Source organism: Bison bison, unplaced genomic scaffold, assembly GCF_000754665.1.
Source record: "Bison bison bison isolate TAMUID 2011002044 unplaced genomic scaffold, Bison_UMD1.0 scf7180017864189, whole genome shotgun sequence".
NCBI classification, from domain to species: domain Eukaryota; kingdom Metazoa; phylum Chordata; class Mammalia; order Artiodactyla; family Bovidae; genus Bison; species Bison bison.
The window spans coordinates 1,944,679-1,965,905 of NW_011494761.1; the positions used below are offsets into that span (position 1 = coordinate 1,944,679).

At 37.5% G+C, this 21,227-nt stretch overlaps 1 protein-coding gene across 1 annotated transcript in view; it reads right to left on the bottom strand.

The window, feature by feature from the left end:
- Nucleotides 1–21,227, bottom strand: part of FER (fer (fps/fes related) tyrosine kinase) — a 419,822-nt gene that overhangs the window by 125,308 nt on the left and 273,287 nt on the right. Inside the window, exons 12-14 of the mRNA XM_010843789.1 lie at nt 18,570–18,626; nt 10,406–10,521; nt 7,837–7,931 (exon numbers count right to left, since the gene is read on the bottom strand). Coding sequence (XP_010842091.1) covers nt 7,837–7,931; nt 10,406–10,521; nt 18,570–18,626 — 268 coding nt within the window. The remainder of the gene's footprint in view (nt 1–7,836; nt 7,932–10,405; nt 10,522–18,569; nt 18,627–21,227) is intronic.

The following is a 21,227-nucleotide window of genomic DNA, read 5'->3' on the forward strand; positions in this document are numbered from 1 at the left end:
TCCCTCCCCATCCCTCCCCTCTAGGTTGATACAGAGCCCGTTGAGTCCTTTTGTCTTATATTAGCCAGGAGTTTGAGTAAGATGTTGGAAAGGAATGGTCAGAGAGGCATCCATGGGAGAGCTTCAAGTCTCTCACCATTAAGTATAATGTTAGCTGTAGGGTTTTTATAGATTAAAAAAAAAAAAAAAACTGAGCAAGATCCTTAAGTTTACTGACTTTTAAAAATCTTTATCATAAATGAGTGTTAAATTTTGTTAAAAGCTTTGTCTGCATCTATCTATATATATGATCACTTGATTTTTCTTCTAGCCTACTGTGATGAATTACTTTAATGAATTCTCAAATGTTGAAACTAGCTTGCATACCTGGGACAAATCTTTCCTAAGCTTTTTATAACCATGTATTTATCAGCTTTTTATCTTATAGTGGAAATATTTTTTACAAGGAATTTTATGGTATTTGCCTTTATATTCTGTATGTAAACGTGTTCACTGATGAGAAAGGAAAAGATGCCTAAAAGACTTAAACAAAATCTATAGAGACAATGCGAAGTTTCTTACCAAGCCTTAACTTGAAGCCTGAAAATGTCAAAATTATGAGCTTATTGTTTTGAACTTGCTATTCTGGCCCAAGTTTCATGACATTATAATGTTAGATTATAACTGGCTCAATACAAGAGATTTCAAAGCAGTGTCTAAAGAGAAAAACCACTAAGATGATTTATATTACTTTTAAAATGTTTAAAATAAAAAAAATCATTTATTTTTAAGTGCTGTAGTGGGAGAAGGCAATGGCACCCCACTCCAGTACTCTTGCCTGGAAAATCCCATGGATGGAGGAGCCTGGTAGGCTGCAGTCCATGGGGTCGCTAAGAGTCGGACACGACTGAGTGACTTCACTTTCACTTTCATGCATTGGAGAAGGAAATGGCAACTCACTCCAGTGTTCTTGCCTGGAGAATCCCATGGACAGAGAAGCCTGGTGGGCTGCTGTCTATGGGGTCACAGAGTCGGACACGACTGAAGCGACTTAGCAGTAGCAGCAGTGGTTTTACCATAGAATTCTATAATGTCTTTTATATTAGCATAGTAGGCAGCATTTTAATTTCCAACACTGACAAAGAAATACTGTGGCAGAGGTGAAAAATACCATAAACATATTAAAAGATGATTTTTACTTTTTTTGCTTTATTTTTTGCTGTATTGTCCTGGAAGCTAGAATACTGAGAATACAATGTTTAAGTGGTAAATGTAGGCACATCTGTCTTATTTCTGATATAAATGAGCAAAGCATTCAGATATTTGCCATTAAGGACAATGTTATCTGTAGGACTTTCTCAGGAGTCACTCATGGTGAAGACATTCTCTTTTATTCCTCATTTTCAGACAATTCTTATCAGGAATGAACGATGGATTTTCTCAAGTGATTTTTCTTCATTTACTGATTGTATAATTTTAAATGATATTAATCTGAATTATATTGATTGCTATTTGAAGGTTAAATCAGCTGCTAGTCCTAGGATAAACTCCACTTGATCATGATGTATTTGTCTATGGCTTAATTTGCTTCATTAAAATTGTGCTCAGAATATAAAATATGTAATAATGACATATAGTCCGTGGTTTTCTTTTCCTGTAATATTTTTGTCTAGTTATAGAATCAGGTAGCAATGACCTCAATGAGTTGAGAAGTAGTTCTCTCCTTTTCATTTCTAAGAATTTGTGTAGACCTGGTGCTTCTTCTTACAACTTTGGTATAATTCACCAGTGATGTGATACAGGCCTGGAGTTTTCTTAGAAGGATGGTTTCTTAGTGACCAATTCTATAAAAGATATGGGGTTATGAAGGTTGAATAAAATTTGGCAGTTTTTGTCTCTCAGAAAATTTTTCCATTTCATCTAAGCCGTTGAATTTCTTTATACAGTGATTAAGAAATTATTATGGATATCTTTAAAATTATGTAGAACCTGTAATGAGGTCACCTCTCTCATTCTTGATATTGATAATTTGTGTCTTTTTTCTGAAGAGTTTATGTAGAGGTTTTATTAATTTTATTAATCTCAAGGGGTTCTACTGATTCCTTTTCCTGTTATATTTTTCCTTCCTTGTATATAAACATTTTGAGTTAGTTTGAATGTAAGGTAGAGGTCATGATGATAACTCTGAGTTCTCCCTTCTTTTCTAGTCCATGTATTCAGTGCTAGATGTATGTCCCCAAGCACTGTCTAATGGGCACCATATACATCATATACATATTGAGGTATTTTTCTCACTTAGTTCAAAGTACTTTCTAAGCTCCCCTCTGACTCACTGGTCACTCAGCTATGCATTGCTTACTTTCCAGATATTTAGACATTTTTCAGAAATTGTTCTGTCCTTGAGTTCCACTTTATTTCTGTTGTGTTCATAGAACTTGTGTGTGTGTGTGTTAGTTGCTCAGTGGTGTCCGACTCTGCACCCCCAGGGACTGTGGCTCACTAGACTCCTCTGTCCATGGAATTCTCTCCAGGAGATACTGGAGTGGGTTGCCCTTCCCTTCTCCAAGGGATCTTCCCAGCCCAGGCATCAAGCCTGCGTCTCTTATGTCTCCTACACTGGCAGGTGGGCAACACTAGCACCACCTGGGAAGCCAACAGAGCTTAAACTCATGTAAATTTACTGAGCTTTGTTTCATGGCCCAGGATACGGTCTATCTTGGTAAACATTCTCTATATAGTTGAAAAGAATGTATATCTTGGTGATGTTGTGTAGAGTGTCCTATAAAGGTCAATACATCAAACTGACAGTGTTATTCACATATATATTATGACTTCCATAGTGGATTTATTTATTTTTTAAAAAATCATTTACAATAGCATCTCAGAAAACCAAATACTCAGAAGTCTGACAAAAGATGGAAAGTCCTATATAACTAAACTCTATAGGACCTTTCAGGGGGAAATTAAAGATCTATCTTACTAGAAAGATATACCATGTAGAAGAGTCAGAAGACTCAATATTGTTAAGAGGCCTATTCACCCCAAACTGATCTATAGATTCAATTTAACCCTAAACTAAATCTTAGCAACCCTTTATATAGAAACTGAAAAACTAACCATAAAATTGATAGTGAAATGCAAAGGACCTCTAACAGCCAAAACAATTCTAAAAAAGAACAAAGCTAGACAACTAACATCACCTGTGATATTGGCATTACAACAAACAGAAGGACTGACAGAAATTAGAGTCCAGAAATATGCGTGCATGTTAGTCGCTCAGTCCTATGTCTGACTCTTTGGGATCCCAGGGACTGTAGCCCGCCCAGCTCCTCTGTCCATGGAATTCTCCAGGCAAGAATACTGAAGTGGGCTTGCATTCCCTTCTCCAAGGGATCTTCCTGCCCCAGGGACTAAACCCCTGCTTCCTGCACTGCAGGCAGCTTCTTCACCATCTGAGCCACCAGGGAAGCCCAGAATCCAGAAATATAATTCCACATAAATGTGTTTTAAAAGGAAGGTAAAAAATCAGGAGAGAAAGAAGAATCACGATGCTGGGACAACTGGATATCTATATGCCAAAAATACGAACTTCAAACCATTCCTCATGACCATATGAAACAAACCATAGACTGAACTATACGTTCTAAATTCTAAAACTATGAAAACTGTATAAGTAAACATAGGAGAAAAAGTTTGTAATCTGGGATTCAAAGATTTCTTAGATTTACCATTAAAAACATGACCTGTAAAGAAAAAAAATAATTTAAACTTTGCAATTAAAAAAAAAATCTGCTTTTTAAAAGACACAGTTAAGAGAATGAAGAGACAAGTCAGACTGAAAGGAAATATTTGATAATTATACATCTGACAAAGGACTTGCATCCAGAAGATATAAAGGACCAAGACTCAACGGCAATGTGCTTGTGTGCTGATGGCGTCCGTGTGCTAAACCTGCCCACTCGTGTCTGACTCTCTGCTGCCACTGTTTAGTCGCTAAGCTGTGCTCCACTCTTTTGTGACCCCACAGACTATAGCTCGCCAGGCTCCTCTGTCCTTGGGGATTCTCCAGGCAGGAATACTGGAGTAGGTTGCGACGCCCTCCTCCAGGGGATCTTCCCCACCCAGGGATTGAACCTGCAGCTCCTGTGATGGCAGACAGGTTCTTTACCACTATCGCCACCTGGGAGGCCCCTGTTACAACAACCCATTTTTTTTAAAGTGGGCAAATTATTTAAATAGATACTTCAAAGAAGATTATAAATGGCAAATTAGCACATGACAAGATGCTCATATCATTAGTCAGTTGGGAAAGCAAATTAAAAACACAGTAAGGCACTTCAACATAAAATTATAATGTCTAAAGATTGAGCGTACAAAGTGTTGATGAAAATGTAGAGAAACTGCAGTTAGGAATGTCAACTAGTATAAAGACTTTAGAAAGCAATTTAACAACTTCTTAAAATTTTAAAGTTGTACACTCTAATTCACTTATTCCATTCCTAGGTAGATTTTCAGCAGAAAAATGAAAAATGAAGGCGCGTGTCAGTACAAAAAAAGACTTGTACGTAAGTGTTCATAGCAGCTTACTTTGCAGTAGCCCTAAACAGGAAACAATCCAAAAGTCTGTCAATAATTGATAACAAATGTGACATATTCATATAATGCAGTTCTACTCAGCAATAAAAAGGTGAACTTCTGAAAACCATTACAACATGGACAGATCTCAAAATTATGCTGAATGAAACAAACTAGACCCAAACAAGAAAAGAGAAGTACAGACTGTGTGGTTCCATTTATATTAAATTTTACGAAGTGCCAACTAACATACAGTCACAGAAAGTAGATCAGTGCTGGACTGGGACAGGAGGTGAGAGCGGGAGGAGGAAGGGACGAAAAAGGCATGAGAAAGATGTGAGGATGAGAGGTGTGCTCATCACTTTGTGGTAACTGTTTCACAAGTGTATACATATGTCAGTATTTTATATATACATATATATAGTATATGGCAATTACATGTCAATAAATATGTTTTCAAAAAGATTGAAAAATTATGGCTATTAAATATTAGACATTTGACATTCTCTCAAGACTGAGTGAAGTCTGAGACTTCAAGGCAAAAAAACGGACAGTTTTTGCTGCCAGGGACAACATTCCAGTTTTCCAATGCAAATTAAAATTTTGGAAAACACATACTTGCTGTCAAGAGATTGACACTTCCTATTATTTTTCCAGTGAGATTAGGGATGGCATTAATGAATGTGATCTTTTGATAGTGCATAATGAATTATGTCACTGTTCGGTCACTTGATATTTTCCAAATGAGAAATGACAAAGCATGATGCTACAAAAATCACGCATTCATCTTACAAGATCAACCAACTGAATTAATGTGACAGAGTATGAAAAGTTCAGTGTGGTTTCACATCCCACACGGCAATGAACCTTCAAGAAAATTTAGCTAAGTCTACTGTGGTAGGCAGAATGTGAAGATGGCATCCCAGTCATGTCCCACCCTAATCCCTGGAACATGTTTAGATGTGTGAACATGGTTAGAGGCCACTCCCACGATTATATTTTGTCATGTAGCACAGCTGCCCTAAAGGCAGGCAGCTTGGCCAGGTGAGCCTGTTCTAATCACAGAACCTTTCAAAACAGCAGAGTATTCTCTCAGCTTTTTTGAAAAACAAAATAGAATGAACCAAAAACCTAAGAGCAAGTTAGAGAAATTCAGAGCATCTGAAAGATGTGACACACCAGGTCTGAAGATCAAAGAGTGTGGAAACCTGTGAAGAGCTGGGAGATGCCCTTGGCTCACAGCAAGAAAAGAAAGAGAACCTCGGGCCACTTCTCACCTGCAAGAGATGAGATTCTGCCACCACCCAGGAGGAGTTTGGTAGTGATTCTTCCCCAGTGCCTCCAGACAAGAACTCAGATACACTGATTTTTGGCTTTGTGAGACCCTGAGCAGAGAACTCAGTCAAGCCTGCCTGGACTTCTACCCTACACAACTGCGAGGTGATAAACGGATGTTATGGAAAGCTGCTAAGTTATGATCATTTGTTGTGCATAAGCAGAAAGCGAATACACTTTCCATAAATCAAAATGCACATAAACTCAGACCCATGTTGAACATTGTTTAAAAAAGAAAAAAAAAGGAATAAAATTGGAAACAACCAAAGTGTCCATAAACAGAAGGCCAAATTAAATTATATAAAACCAAATAATGGAACATTCTACAGCCAGTATAAAGAAAAGGTAGAACTATATGGATGAATAGGAAACAATGAAACCATGTTATATTAGAGAAAAAAGAAGGTTTTATGATTTTAAATAATTAAAAGATTTGCATAAAATCATGGTATTCTATATTAAATATTTTCTTGGGAGGGGGGAACCACAAAAAACTAAATAGTTCACTTTGGATTAAGATTAGATTGTTGAGTAGGAGGTTTTTATTTTTAATTTTCCGCCTTCATTACAGTTTGAATTTTCTAATGAAATTTATTATTCTTAATCATTAAAAAAATATCAATAAAGGTTACTATTTAATGTCTAGATAAACACTTCCCTGGCTCTCTTTCAAAGCTATCTTTTGTTTTATTCAATTTGGACCTCCATCAGGAATTTGTTATTATGCTCCTTTAGTCAGTTACAGTAACACCAAATTACTTTTCCTCATCAAGTCTGCCCCACCTCTCAAATCTAACTTTTTCAGTGACATCCCTTATTATCTGGGGGCATCATCTGGATTATGTAAATGTTTTATGTATTCATAATACCTAAACATACTATTTTAGGTAAAATCAGAGGCTATTCAACTGTTTTTAAAATTTTAGACTATAGTCTATTTTTCATAACTGTATGAAAGCTACTTTGAGATTTAATCACAAGTAGTGTAAATCATGCAAATATATATTGCCATCTTGAGAACGAAAATGATTATAATCTAGGAATTTTGCAGTTACATGGTGATAAAGAAATATTCCAATAGCAATCAAACCAGCATGGTAAAATTGGACCAACTGTCCTTAAATTATGAAAGGATTATGTGAAAAGTTTTCAGTGGGCAATCAGCAATACCAGGTTTATGTGATATATATTCAAAGTTAGAAATATTTTTCATATTCCTTTAAGTTTCTTCTTTTAAAATGAGTAAACAGTTAAGGTAACAAAGCAAATGCTTATCAGTTATTAAATATTGTACTTGTAAATCTTATAAAGATCATATTTTGCCTCTGATTACATTTTCTGCAACAGAAGGACGCATCAATATAATAAAAATAAAGATATACGCTATCAGTTTGATGTTATCCTTGTTTGTTGGCAAAAGTAGTTAACCAAAATATCTGGCAGTTTTAAAAGTCACCAGAAAAAAATACAAGGATAAATTCCAAGAGAGATTACCTTTTTTTTGTCCACATGTTAAAGAAGTTCGAAGCATCTGTGACCCAAAGCATTATGGTCGTCTTATGTACAACTAACAAGAGGAGGTGTGGTAATGTACTTGTAAAAGGACATGAATGAACTAAATTCTTAGTACTACCATTACTATAAAGTCCAACTAGGCAGACAACTTTTCTAAATAGTTTTTCTCACAGAAACATTATATATAACTAAATTCCATGTGTAACTGCAATGTAATAATATATTTCCTTTTAAAAAGGTTGGTTGACATTTTCTAGAAAACAGCAAGTATTAGAGACTATAAAAACAATGAGTACATGTACAAGCTCTTCATCATGAGGAAATGTTAAAGAAGTCACTGGAAACTTCACAAGGAGAAATCAAAGAGACAATATATAAAAGCAATAGAAAGACATTAAAATGCCATCGAGGAAACTGCTAAAACGGTATTACCTGGAACCAGTTCCATAATGATGTAGATAGGCTGTCTCTGTGTGCAGACTCCTATAAGTTTGACAATATTGGGGTGATCATACTGCTTGAGAATTCTGGATGAGAGAAATATAAGAATAGTCACCATTTAAGTAGTAAGCATTGATTTATGATCATGTGTAGTGTGCACAAGTAGAATACACAATTTTTAAAACGTAAGTACGAACACAAATTATGATAAATGGGATGCATGTAAGTTTTGATAAATCTTGGAAAAATAAATGAGTCAGCTTTTAATTAAATATTCATATAAAAATTAGTATCCACTCTGAATAACTAACAACCATGCTAAATCTGAATAACTTACTCAGTCCAAAATATGTGGAACTCTTTTCAAAGCATCTGCTTTTCGATGCCCTCACAAAAGCTGAAGAGTATTAGTGGACCAAAAACTGTAAGCTGTTAGGGCAGCATCTTTTTGTTTAGTTTTGTTTTATGTACACAATTCATTTAAAATTTAGAACAATTCATATTGGTAAATGCTATAGAGTAATCACTTCATATTTAGATTTCATAATACCTACTTGACAATCGTGGTCAATTTCAAATAGTATAAACTCAAAAGTTTTGAGAAGCCTGGCAGAAAGTTTAAACAATAAGTAATATTAGATTTAAGTCAAAGCAAGGAAGTTTTGGTTTGGATAAAGGCAGAATTTCAGAGGGCTATAAAAGTAGCAAAGACTCATCTACAGGACTCCAAGCATGAGTTAAAAATAGATTAGATGCCCTCACAGGTCTGTTTGCCCTGATGATTCCTGTTATCAAATGATATTCCATATTATCCTGTTGACACAGTTATAAACTCACTCATATTTGAAAAAACACAGGTTCCTTCCTAGGAGAATGAAAAAAATAACTTCATTTGGAGAAAGATGGAATAGTTTATATATGTGCTGTACATGTACAACTAAAGCAGAGATAGCTCTAAGAAAAATGTCATAAATTGAAAATGTTCAATGTTTATTAACAAATGAAGACAGACTAGGAAGAATTCTAGAGATAAAAAAAAAAAAATACTGTTAATAACAGAGTTTGCAGTTTCTATGATTAATTAGAAAGGGAGTTCTAGAATGATTGACTTTAATCCAAAATGTCATTTCTTAGGTTGAAAACTACTTAATAAAGAAATTCTACAAAACAGCCAGGATGAACCCAAATAACATTAAATATTTAAATATATAGATCTATCTTCTAATTAAAAGATACTTGAGAGCTTGCAAGGATATAACTGTAATTTTTAACAGAAAATTTCATAGTTTCACATTAGAAGAAGAAATTAAACTCTATTTTTCAATAAACATTCACAAATTAGAAAGCAAGATACTTTAAGATATCTATGAATAACTAAAATGATGAGCCCATGAATTTCAGTTCCAATAGGATGCTTTTAAACTCATTATAGAGTATTTTTTCTGATTTGCTGGTGATATATATGAAAAATGCTTGCAATTTTATTCCATAGATATTTAATAAATGTACCCAACTAGCTTAATACATTGCTATAAATATCTATTGTTTACATGGAGAAATGACATCAAGATGCTCCACTCCACAGGATTTAGTTCTCTCATTGCATGTCCTCTGTTATTCCAGGGCACTTTACGGAGCTTTGTTTTCATATACAATGCCGTGAAGGAGGTAACACGCCCCCCACCCCGCTGCCCACACACACACACACATTTTAGGAAAGCTTTGCTTTTATATACAATGCCATGTAGCAGGTAACAGGCCCTCACACACACCTCTTTTCCTTCTTCCCTTTACACCAATCTATGATCTATACACCCTTCTTCTCTCCCTCCCAACCATCCAACCACTCATCTGTACAGCTCCCATTCATATGTCCATTCTCTATTCAAAGCCCCTTTCCATTTGTTTAGTGTTTTGTTGTATATACTAGATTTTACCACTAACTACTTGCAATATAGAGCTGGGAAGCTGCAACATTAAATTTTAGCTAAAACATATAAGGGAAGACAATCATTCTAGGAGATCAATTAGAAAACAAACAATGCAAATTTTGGAACAATGTCAGACACTGAGCCGAAGAGGAACTCTGAGATTCTCAGAAAAGAACAGTGACAGCTGGGAACAAACAATCAAGCCATAACATCTAAGGAGAGTAAAGAAAATGTCATTAAATTCTCAAGGTATATTTACAGTAAGTATTTTATTTGGAGAATACAGACTATTTTTATTATAAGGTCAATCACAACACTACATATATACATATGTGTATATGCATGTGATAGAAGCAAGAAATACTACAATGTTTTTTTTAATGACTTGAAGAATATTCACTGTTCTTAGCATCTGGCTCTTTTGACTGTAACTGCTAATTGACCTAGAGTCTCACTTCAAGAGAGAATCTTTCTGTTTTCAGACTGCCTACTTTTGAAGTGTCTACTTTTGAAGACTCTGAAAGTACCTATTTCTAATTCATCAAATCATAATTTAAGATATCTTCAAACTTACATTTTAATGAATCACTTTTAAGTAGTACATATTAACATTATTTTAAAGAACTCACTTGGCTTCTTGTAAGAATTTTATTTTCAGTTCCTGAGGAAGATCTTCTTTACACGTTTTAACAGCAACAGCAGTTTTATCCTTTAATACGCCCTTAAATACTTCACCAAAATTTCCCTGAAAATACAAACATATTTATCATTTGGTGTGTAAGACAGTCACATAAGTCTTTGCAAAATTCCAGGCAAGCATGTAATGATGAGTTTTGAGTTAGAGTACTCTGTTGGCTTTATTCAATTTCAAGTATAGATAAAGACTTGGCATGCTGCTCTTTCCAATTCTCCAACTTTAAATATACTATTCAACACTCCAGCCATTCGGAAGACTGAGGCTTGAGGGGAATGGGAAAGGAAATGGGAAAAAACTGTAGTAGTGTAAAAGGAAAGACTAACACTGTCAGAAGTACCTAAATTTCACTCCGCCTAGTCTTTACCTTCAAGCTCTACATTTTGGTATCAGTGTATTAAAAAAGTCCCCATTAACGCTTACAGGTAAAGCCACGGTGCTGTAAGGTGATTAGGGGCACTGATGCACACGGCCAGGACTGAGTGGAGAAGAGTGAGAGAGGCAGAGCCGTCAGCGGTCTCTGGAAGGCGCCAGGGAAGGGGGGGCTTGCCCAAACGCAAGCACCACGGCGAGTTCATCTCTGCCAGATGTCTGAGCTCCAAGCCTTACTCTATGGCTTGAACATACTCTGATTTAAAATGCCTTATTTCTAGTTTGAAGTTGCTTTTATGATAAGTATGAAAAAAATAAGAGAAGATCTGGAAAGCCAACATGACAGCTGTCTTTAGGTGTTCTAAGTCCTCTGTACGCATGTGCACTCTTAGCTGTAACTGTAATAAGCAACATCATAAATAGCTTTAACGCTACCACTGTTGAGCAAGAAGTAACTCAACGAGGGTTCTGAAAATCCATGAGTATGAGTTCTAAGATCAACATAATTCTTAACAGTCCACGGTATATAAATTTTAACTGTTCTTAATAATTGAAAATTACTAAAATGCTGATTTTAATAAACTCATTATTTATTAGCTAATTGCTCTTTGCTTAAAATAACATTGATTTTACTTATATTAAGCATACTTTGGTATTTAAGTAATGAATAGTATTACTATTAAATCTAATATTCAACTCAAATATTTATTGAAAACGATGACTGATTACATGAAAAGTAAACATCCAATAAATTCAACAGAGTACACATTCATCATTAGCTAGAAACAGAAAAAGTTGAGCTTTATATCCTTCCGTGTTATTCAAGGGTTTTTTCCTTCCCACAATCATCACATCATTTATTATATCAGAAATAGACCCAGTAAAGGTGTTAGTATACATGATTACTGCTAGACCGTTATTTACCTGAATGATTCTGAAGCACTTAAAATTCATTAATATTTAACTCATTGGAAGACACTTGCTGACTAAATTAGCAGGACCATTGTTCTCTCTGCAAGCGTTCAGATCCCCCTCTAGAAACTGCTGTCTTCCTCTTCACATCTCAGACAGCTGCTCTCATTTTTCTCACCTCAGCTGATCTCACCATCAGTTCTTCAGGCCTTCAACCCACACACCACAGCACTGCCAGATTAACTGCTGCAAGAAACACTCCTGCCTTCTTCAACATCTAGCCTTCCATAGCCATTACTCTCTTAGCCTCTGTCTAGCTCCCTCTTGCTACATGTATCCTAAATTCAGATAGGGATTTCAAAATATGTGCTCTGCCTTCTACATACTTCCCCTCTACTTCCAGTCAAAGAACAAGCTGACTACTCCGGAAGTGCATTTCTGCCCCTCCTGTATGAAGAGATTCCTGATCTTCCCCAGATTATTTCTGTCCTTCCTGAACACTTGTCATCCCATTGGCCCCTTGGTTCATTTTTACTGGTCTCTGCCCTATACGGACCTATAGGTCCTGGCTCATAGGAAGCATTTTAAAACTTTAAACATTTATTTAACAGTCTTCACTCAGAAGACGTCAACTCTATTAACAGTGATCAAGGGAGGAATCTGAAACATGGAGAAAAAGACTCTGCTTCACAGACCACCTCTTCTTCATCCAAACAGGCCAGGAAAAAGGATAGGCCACCCACTGCTCCCTACCACCTAGCAGGCACAGCTTCATCTCCATTGCTGGCTCCACATCCATGAGGCTAAGCTTAATGGTGTCTCTTATCTTGTTTATGTCTGTCCCCACAGAAGGTCCTGGCGGTCCATCCCCACTCTTTGGTTCTGATCAGGCAGGGCGGACTCCTGCTGTCTCCAACTATTTCTCTTCTATCCCCAGCCTCCACTGTGTCTTTGGGAACTTCCGGTCTATCATTAAAATTTTATCTTGATCTATTCTTTGGTCATGCTCTTCACCTTCTTGCTCTAATAGAAACCTCACTCTCACTTGAGAACACTCAAATGGTGGGTGAGTTTCTTTTGGCTTCTAAAATTGTGATTTCCTTTCAGTCCCCTATACACATACACCAGGCCTTCTCCCAGTGCCCTGGAGACAGAATAAAGGATTCCACTAGCTGTCTGTCACTGCTTTTAAAATGTTCTCTCTACTGCCTTCCTAAAAACGCCTAGCTTTGAAACTTTATCATTTGATTACATACCCAATACCCTGGCTAGCAGCTACTGCATTTGAAAATATTTTCCCTCATTTGTTGACTATTTGAGCTCCTGAATCACTGCACCAGGTGTTACTCCTGTCTTATACCTGGAAATTTCAAGAGACAATTAAGGATCCTTCCAACACTTCAAACTGTTTTGTGATCATCTCTCCTCCAATGATCTGCATTCCAAGTTATTTTCTAGGTTCAGATCTTAAACTCTGCCATCACCAATAATGCCACTCCTCGATAACATCTATTTCATTTATCTCATCTTCTGGCTGGCTTTCATTTTTCTAGCTTACTTCCTCTAGTACCCAGACTGAAAATTCCTTGACCCTATAAGTTCAGTTCAGTTTAGTCACTCAGTCGTGTCTGACTCTTTGTGACCCCATGAACCACAGCATGCCAGGCCTTCCTGTCCATCACCAACTCCTGGAGTTTATCCAAACTCATGTCCATTGAGTCGATGATGCCATCCAACCATCTCATCCTCTGTCGTCCCCTTCTCCTCCCACCCTCAATCTTTCCCAGCATCAGGGTCTTTTCAAATGAGTCAGCTCTTCGCATCAGGTGGCCAAAGTATTGGAGTTTGAGCTTTAACATCAGTCCTTCCAGTGAATATTCAGGACTGATTTCCTTTAGGATGGACTGGTTGGATCTCCTTGATGTCCAAGAGACTCTCAAGAGTCTTCTCCAACACCACAGTTCAAAAGCATCAATTCTTCAGCGCCCAGCTTTCTTCAGAGTCCAACTCTCACATCCATACACGACCACTGGAAAAACCATAGCCTTGCCTAGACAGACCTTTGGTGACAAAGTAATGTCTTTGCTTTTTAATATACTGTCTAGGTTGGTCATAACTTTCCTTCCAAGGAGTTCAGTTCAGTTCAGTCGCTCAGTCGTGTCCGACTCTTTGCGACCCCGTGAATCGCAGCACGGGGCTGTGATTCATCATCACCAGGCCTCCCTGTCCATCACCAACTCCCGGAGTTCACTCAGATTCACACCCATCGAGTCAGTGATGCCATCCAGCCATCTCATCCTCTGTCGTCCCCTTCTCCTCCTGCCCCCAATCCCTCCCAGCATCAGAGTCTTTTCCAGTGAGTCAACTCTTTGCATGAGGTGGCCAAAGTACTGGAGTTTCAGCTTTAGCATCATTCTTTCCAAAGAAATCCCAGGACTGATCTCCTTTAGAATGGGTAAGTGTCTTTTAATTTCATGGCTGCAGTCACCATCTGCAGTGATTCTGGAGCCCAGAAAAATAAAGTCAGCCACTGTTTCCACTGTTTCCCCATCTATTTCCCATGAAGTGATGGGACCAGATGCCATGATGTTAGTTTTCTGAATGTTGAGCTTTAAGCCAACTTTTTTACTCTCCTCTTTCACTTTCATCAAGAGGCTCTTTAGTTCTTCTTCACTTTTTGCCAGAAGGGTGGTGTCATCTGTGTATCTGAGGTTATTGATATTTCTCCCAGCAATCTTGATTCCAGCTTGTGCTTCCTCCAGCCCAGTGCTTCTCATGATATGAACCTCCAAATCTTTAGATCCTATTACTTTTTATTGTCCATTACATCCTTAACAGCCTTGGTTTCTTCCTTATTCAGCTTAAACTCCATGGCTCGTAATTACTGTCTACCGAACACGCCCAGCTTCTTTATTCCTCTTAATTTACAGAACCCCCTTGTCAAATCCACAACCCAGACCAAATGCAGCATGGCCTTCTGGGCTGATACAGTTCAGTGTGGATGGAGAAAGTCCACACCAGTGTTGACTAGTTTCACTTTAAGAACACACACCTCTAGGGGGTCCTTAATACTGTTCAGTAATTATTATACAATTCCCTAGAACATGAACACTCTCATTCTAATTAACTTTTCCTCACCCTTCAGCTCCCTTCTTAAAGATCCCGTACCTCCCCTACAACCTCATTCTCAGCTAATAATCTTGCTTCCAGATTTACTGAGAAAACTGAAGCAATTTCCGACTCTCAGGTCCACACTGACCCTCCTACCAATCTTCCTTGCTGTTACAAGATGAACTGTGCTTCTATTAAAGTCAATCCTCCATTGTAAACTAAATTCCATTCCCTCTTGTCTACTCAATGATATTATTTCAGCAATTCTCATCTCCTTTAAAAATCATGAGTTTTCACGACATCATTCCCAGCTTCAAACCAGCATGCTGCTTTTCTCGGGTTAACCAACAGCACACAAATCATTTCTTCTGAAACCACCACCGTCTGTGCTTCCTTTCACAGCAAAGCTTCAGAGTTGCATCCTTGCCATCCCTATTTCCTCTCCTCCCATTCTCCCTAATATATATTCCAGCTTGGTTTTCACATAAAACATGCTAAAGAAAGTGCTCAGTCAAGTCACCAGGAGTCTCTCCATTGCTAAATTCAGTGATTCTCCGTCATCGTCTCATTTGACCTCTCATCAGTGGATGCCACCACCGATCACTCCTCCTTCAAATACTTTTTTCTCTTGGCATCTAAGGCATCCTGTCTCCCAGTTTTCTGCCTTTCTGGAGATTTCTCTTTCTCAGCCTCAATCTTCTTGCTTCTCTTCTCTGCAGCCTCTTGATTTTGAAGTGATCAGAGCTCAAGCTCTCTCTCCTCTTACCTAGACTCACTCCATTGTTGAACTCATCGAAGGAAACCATCAAGTAAGCGACAACTACCGAATCTGTAATTTGATCCACGCCTCTTTTCTAAACTTCAGACTTAATACCCAACTGTTTTCTCAGCGTCTCCACTGGGAAGTCTAGCAGACAAACCTTAATATTTACATGCAAAACCCCTAATCTCAGTCCCCAAAACCTGGTATACCTAAGCCGACCTCCTCCATGTCTCACGCCCCAGTTGGGTCAACCATAACAACAAATGCAGAACCTACCACATTCCCCCATCTCCACTGCCACTTCTGTGATCTGACCAGCAACCATCATCATTAGTTAGGTAAAGACAAGAGCTTCCGAACCTTCCCAGCCTATTCTCAACACGGGAGCCCGAGTGAACTCTGTAGAGGGTATGATCATCTCACTCCTCCAGGCAAAGTCACCCCCAGCTTACCCTTTCACACATATTCAAAGCCAAAGTAACTACATTGACCAGCATGGCTTGACATGATCTGTGCCACCTCAGCCACTTGTTGTCTGAGTCTGTTCCTTCTTGCCTACTCAACTACAACAAACTGCCTCTCCAGCTCATCAAATGTGATTTGCATTGATACTCCCTCTGCCTAAAATCCTTTTCCTCATTTGACCACGTGGCTAAATCCCTTCTTGCCAGGTTTTTATTGGAAAGTAACAATTTTGATAAGGCTTACCTGGATTCCCCTATTAAAAATCGCAACTCCAACCAACAGCACTCTAAATTCCTCATGTTTTCACAGGATTAGCACCTTTAACATTATGAAGTTTACCTATTTATTGTTTATGGTTTGTCTGTCTTTCCCTGCTAGATAGAATACGAGCTTTACAAGGGCGAGGACATTTGTCTACTTTGGTCATGGATGTATTCCGAGTTCCTTGGGGAGTGCCTGGCATACAGTAGGCATTCAATAAATATTTGAGGAATTAATATTTTTGATTACCAGCTATCAAGCACAGTATGAAGAAATACGGTGCTCAGTAAAAGTTACAGTTACATCAACTTTATGTTACTACTAAATCCCAAAGTATGTAAGTATAGGTTAATCCTCTTTTTTTCTCATGCATTTTCAAGCAGTATATGATAAACACTCAGAACAGGTAATGAAAATATTAAATGACAATTTTCAACTCAGAAATATTTGCTGAAACTAAGCTATGTGCTTAGTCACTCAGTCATGTCCAACTCTTTGCAACCCCACAAACTGCAGCCCACCAGGCTCCTCTGTCCATGGGGATTCTCCAGGCAATACTGAGGTGGGTTGCCCTATCCTCCTTCAGAGGATCTTCCCAAACCAGGAATCGAACCCAGGTCTCCAGCATTGCTGGCAGATTCTTTGCCGTCTGAGCTACCAGGAAGCCTGAAATTAAGCCATACATGTCTCTAAAGTTGAAGTGTTTGTTTTATTAAAATGATTAAATTTATTAAAACGGGTATATGCTACTGCCTTGTCATTGAAAATAATTATTCTTTCAAATAACCTTACCAAGTAAGGACCTAATGGGTAAAATTCCTAATATGTGAAGTATCGTGTATCACATATTAAACTAAACATAAAAATAACTGAAATATCTCTCTTTAACTGAAAACTTTTTTTTACTTAGTACTGAAAAATCTGCCCTTCTCAACACACTTTTTCAGTAACTGGTTTAATCTTATAACTTTATATTTAATTGTATTTTCATAGAAATTACTTTATTTCTTTGTAATAATTTTTAGCCCAATAACTGATACCGAGTTACTTAAAGTAATGAAAAAGTATAATATTTCCTTAAGAATTATGGTTACAATAGAGGAAATAAACATAATAGCTACTGTAGCTTGAAATTCTTTAGAATTTACTTACTAAATAAGTATTAGCAATCAATAGAAACTGTTTTCTAATAGCAATTTAATGCTCCTATTTGGAAAAATATTTTTAAAATAATAAGGATTCTGCAAAATAGATTGTTTCAACAGGGATTCACTTTCTTAACACATAGCGAGGCTAAAAAATAGGGGAAATCTGTCAATTCATCAAGTTTACATTTGAATCAAGATAAGTAATGGATAACCATTTATTTCTTTACTTGAAATGCTGAGCCTTAAATTCTAGTACTGATCACTCAGAAGTATACGAGTAACAGTTTTCCCTACCTGGATTTTACACTATTTTTTCCCTTGTATTATGAATCCCAACTCAATTCAAACTTCACTAATTAAGCCATCGATAAAGACGTTAATGCTTATCTATTGGAACTCAATTATAAATCAACATGTCCAAATAACCCATTTGATTATAGATATAATATACTTTCATATTGCCTATGAGTTGGAAATTTCCAACCAGTTTGAAGGAAAGTGACTTTACCGTATATATAGCTACTTCCTGTGGCCACGAGCAGAGCCAGCTACAGAATGGGTGCATTGAGACATGTGTCCTGCCCACATCGCTTTCAGATTGAAATAACACGGCCCATGTTGCCACAGACTGTGATTCTATGCACGTCCTGAGATCCCTGAGAGCAGGCCTGCATGTTTTCTGACCATGTGAACCAGACACACGTGGACTAAGCCCACTGGTGTACACATTCTTATTACCTCACAGCTCCTCTCCAAATCTCAGCTCACTAGTTTTGGTTTTACTACAATGTAATAAAAATTATTGTGGCTTTTAATCCTTTCAGAGGAAAATTTACATTATTTTTTTAAAAGTCAAGGTAATCCTTAAACTTTTAAAAGATTTTCACACTTCTTTTACCACGAACTCCACAGTTTGTAACAGATACGGCACCGTGTTCTTCTAGGTTCACGTGTGAATGTACCCTGCTGTGTACAGGAATATTAGAAAGGCTTTGAAGAAACAAAGAATCACAGAGTTCAAAATCACTATCAAGACTTCTGGTCATTCAGCTCAGTGGATTACATACCTTGCCCAGTAATTCTCCTAATGTGACATCTTCGTGATTGAGAATCCACTTCTTATCCTATGGCAAAAAGAAAGAATGGTTTTTTAGTTTAGGTGAGAAACGCAATTGCTCTAAGATGCATTTGAGGCCGTGGCATATAGACCTAAGGGATATTTCATTCATACCATTCAATCAACAGCACACGAAGAAGCTGTAACCTCAAGAGGTTATAAAACAGATTTAAGAAGTGTTACTACACAACAGAACTTTAAGATCTACATTATAGCAAACTTTTATCAGAGTTCTCAGACTTCAAAATGATGGTATCCCTATAACTAGAACACAGCATACACTTTCCTCCCACCATAAAGCTTAGGCTACGCTGTTATTTGTCATTTCAGAATGTTGTGTCATCAGTACATGAGGAAATTTCATTTTGCAATGTTAAATTTCCAGTCCTCACTTCATCATACAGAATTATTTTTCTACCCAAACCACATTCCTAAGATCTAATTTTTCCACAGCTGGTCATGAGTTATGGCTGCCTATTAGAGTGAATATAGACCCACATCTTTCCCAAGTAATTTCCTATAGCATAATAAAGCAACAAACATCAATTACAGTATCATCAAGGCACACACAACCAACGATGCAAACATGCATTATAAAAGAACACTCCATTATCTGACCTCAGGAACTAATCACTACTTAGGGAATATTTTATCATCTAAAAAGTCTCAGCTATGAGAGTACACAATGCTGTAACAGCAGAAAGACATATAAATTAAAGAAGGAAGAAACGAGGTAGGAGACAGACCGGAGAAAGGAGGGGAGGGAAAATGAGGCGAAGAAAGAAAAATCCTAGAGTGGTATGTTTTATTCTTTATGTAAAAGAATTTGCATTAAAGCATAGTATTCCCCCACTACATAGACTGAAATATAACTGTGATCTGTCAGACCAATTGCGACACATAGTCAAACATCTTGAAGTAAAAACTCACCTCAACCACAGCTTTAAAATGTCCTGGACAGCCATTTTGAATTAGTTTACCTTCTGAAACACTCTGTACCCAGCCACCACCCTCTGATAGGTCAACAAAAGGAACAACAATGATTGTTTTGAAAGAACACTTTACATGTATGATCTGCAGGGGTTCCTAACAGGCCTCCTCAAATGTGCTACGTTGGCATTTGGATTACTCTGGACTAAAGGCAATGGAGACCCTGCGGACTCAAGGGAAATTTTTACCTCCCTCTTAAGAATTGAAATATGGTGATCTGCCCACAGTAACAGTCATTACCAGAAATAACTTTTCATGACCTATCTGAATGACAGGGCAAACATCCAATTACTAACACCTGCTCTTCTTTTCTGAGAATTACCCTCCTCTCTGAAGCCTCTGGCTCCTATACATCCCTTAGCTCAGGAGGGCATATATATCTTTTAGATTCCTAACTCTAAACTTCTCATGTCTATGTACATGTACAAAATTAGATTTGATTTTTTTCTCCTGTTAATCTGTCTTGTGTCAATTTAAATGTTAGACTAGTCAGAGAATCTAGAAGGACAGAGGAAAGTTTTCTGCCTCCATGACAAGTCTTTCAACCCAAGTATAAAAGAAGAACTATAAAGGTCCTGGAAGAAAACACAGGAGAATATCTTCATGACCAAGCGTGTAAGCAAAGATTTCTTAGGAGACAAAAAGCACACACACACACACACACACAAACCTGGAATTCATCAAATTAAAAACATGCGTTTCCCCAAAATCTCGTTAAAAAAAACGAAAAGTCCAACTACTATCTGGAAGAATATTTTTGAAACATATATACATGACAAATCATTTCTATGTAACACAGAGAACACACACCTCAAAAACAAGATGACTAACAACTCAATTTTAAGAATTAGGTAGAATACTTAACAAAAGAGGATGGACAAATAGACAATAAGCACATCGAAACATGTTTAACATCATCAGTCAGTAACATACAAAAACAAACCACAATAAGATGCCACTTCATATCGTCAGAATGAAGCGCCTTCTGTTTACAATAGCCAAGACACAGAGACAACCCACACGCCATGCGCAGGTGAATGGATAGAGGTGATGTGGTGTGTGTACACACACACACACACTCATACACACACAACACACACTCATACACACACAACACACACTCATACACACACAACACACACTCATACACACACACAGACTCACACACACAACACACAGACTCACACACACACACTCATACACACACACAGACTCACACACACATTCACACAGACTCACACACACACACACTGATACACACACAACACACACTCATACACACATTCACACAGACTCACACACACAACACACACTCACACACACACACAGACTCACACACACATTCACACAGACTCACACACACACACACACTCATACACACACAGACTCACACACACACTCACACAGACTCACACACACACACACACACACACTCATACACACACACAGACTCACACACACCTTCACACACACACACGCACACACACACTCATACACACACACAGACTCACACACACAACACACACACACACACACACACTCATACACACACACAGACACACACACATTCACACAGACTCACACACACACACACTGATACACACACAACACACACTCA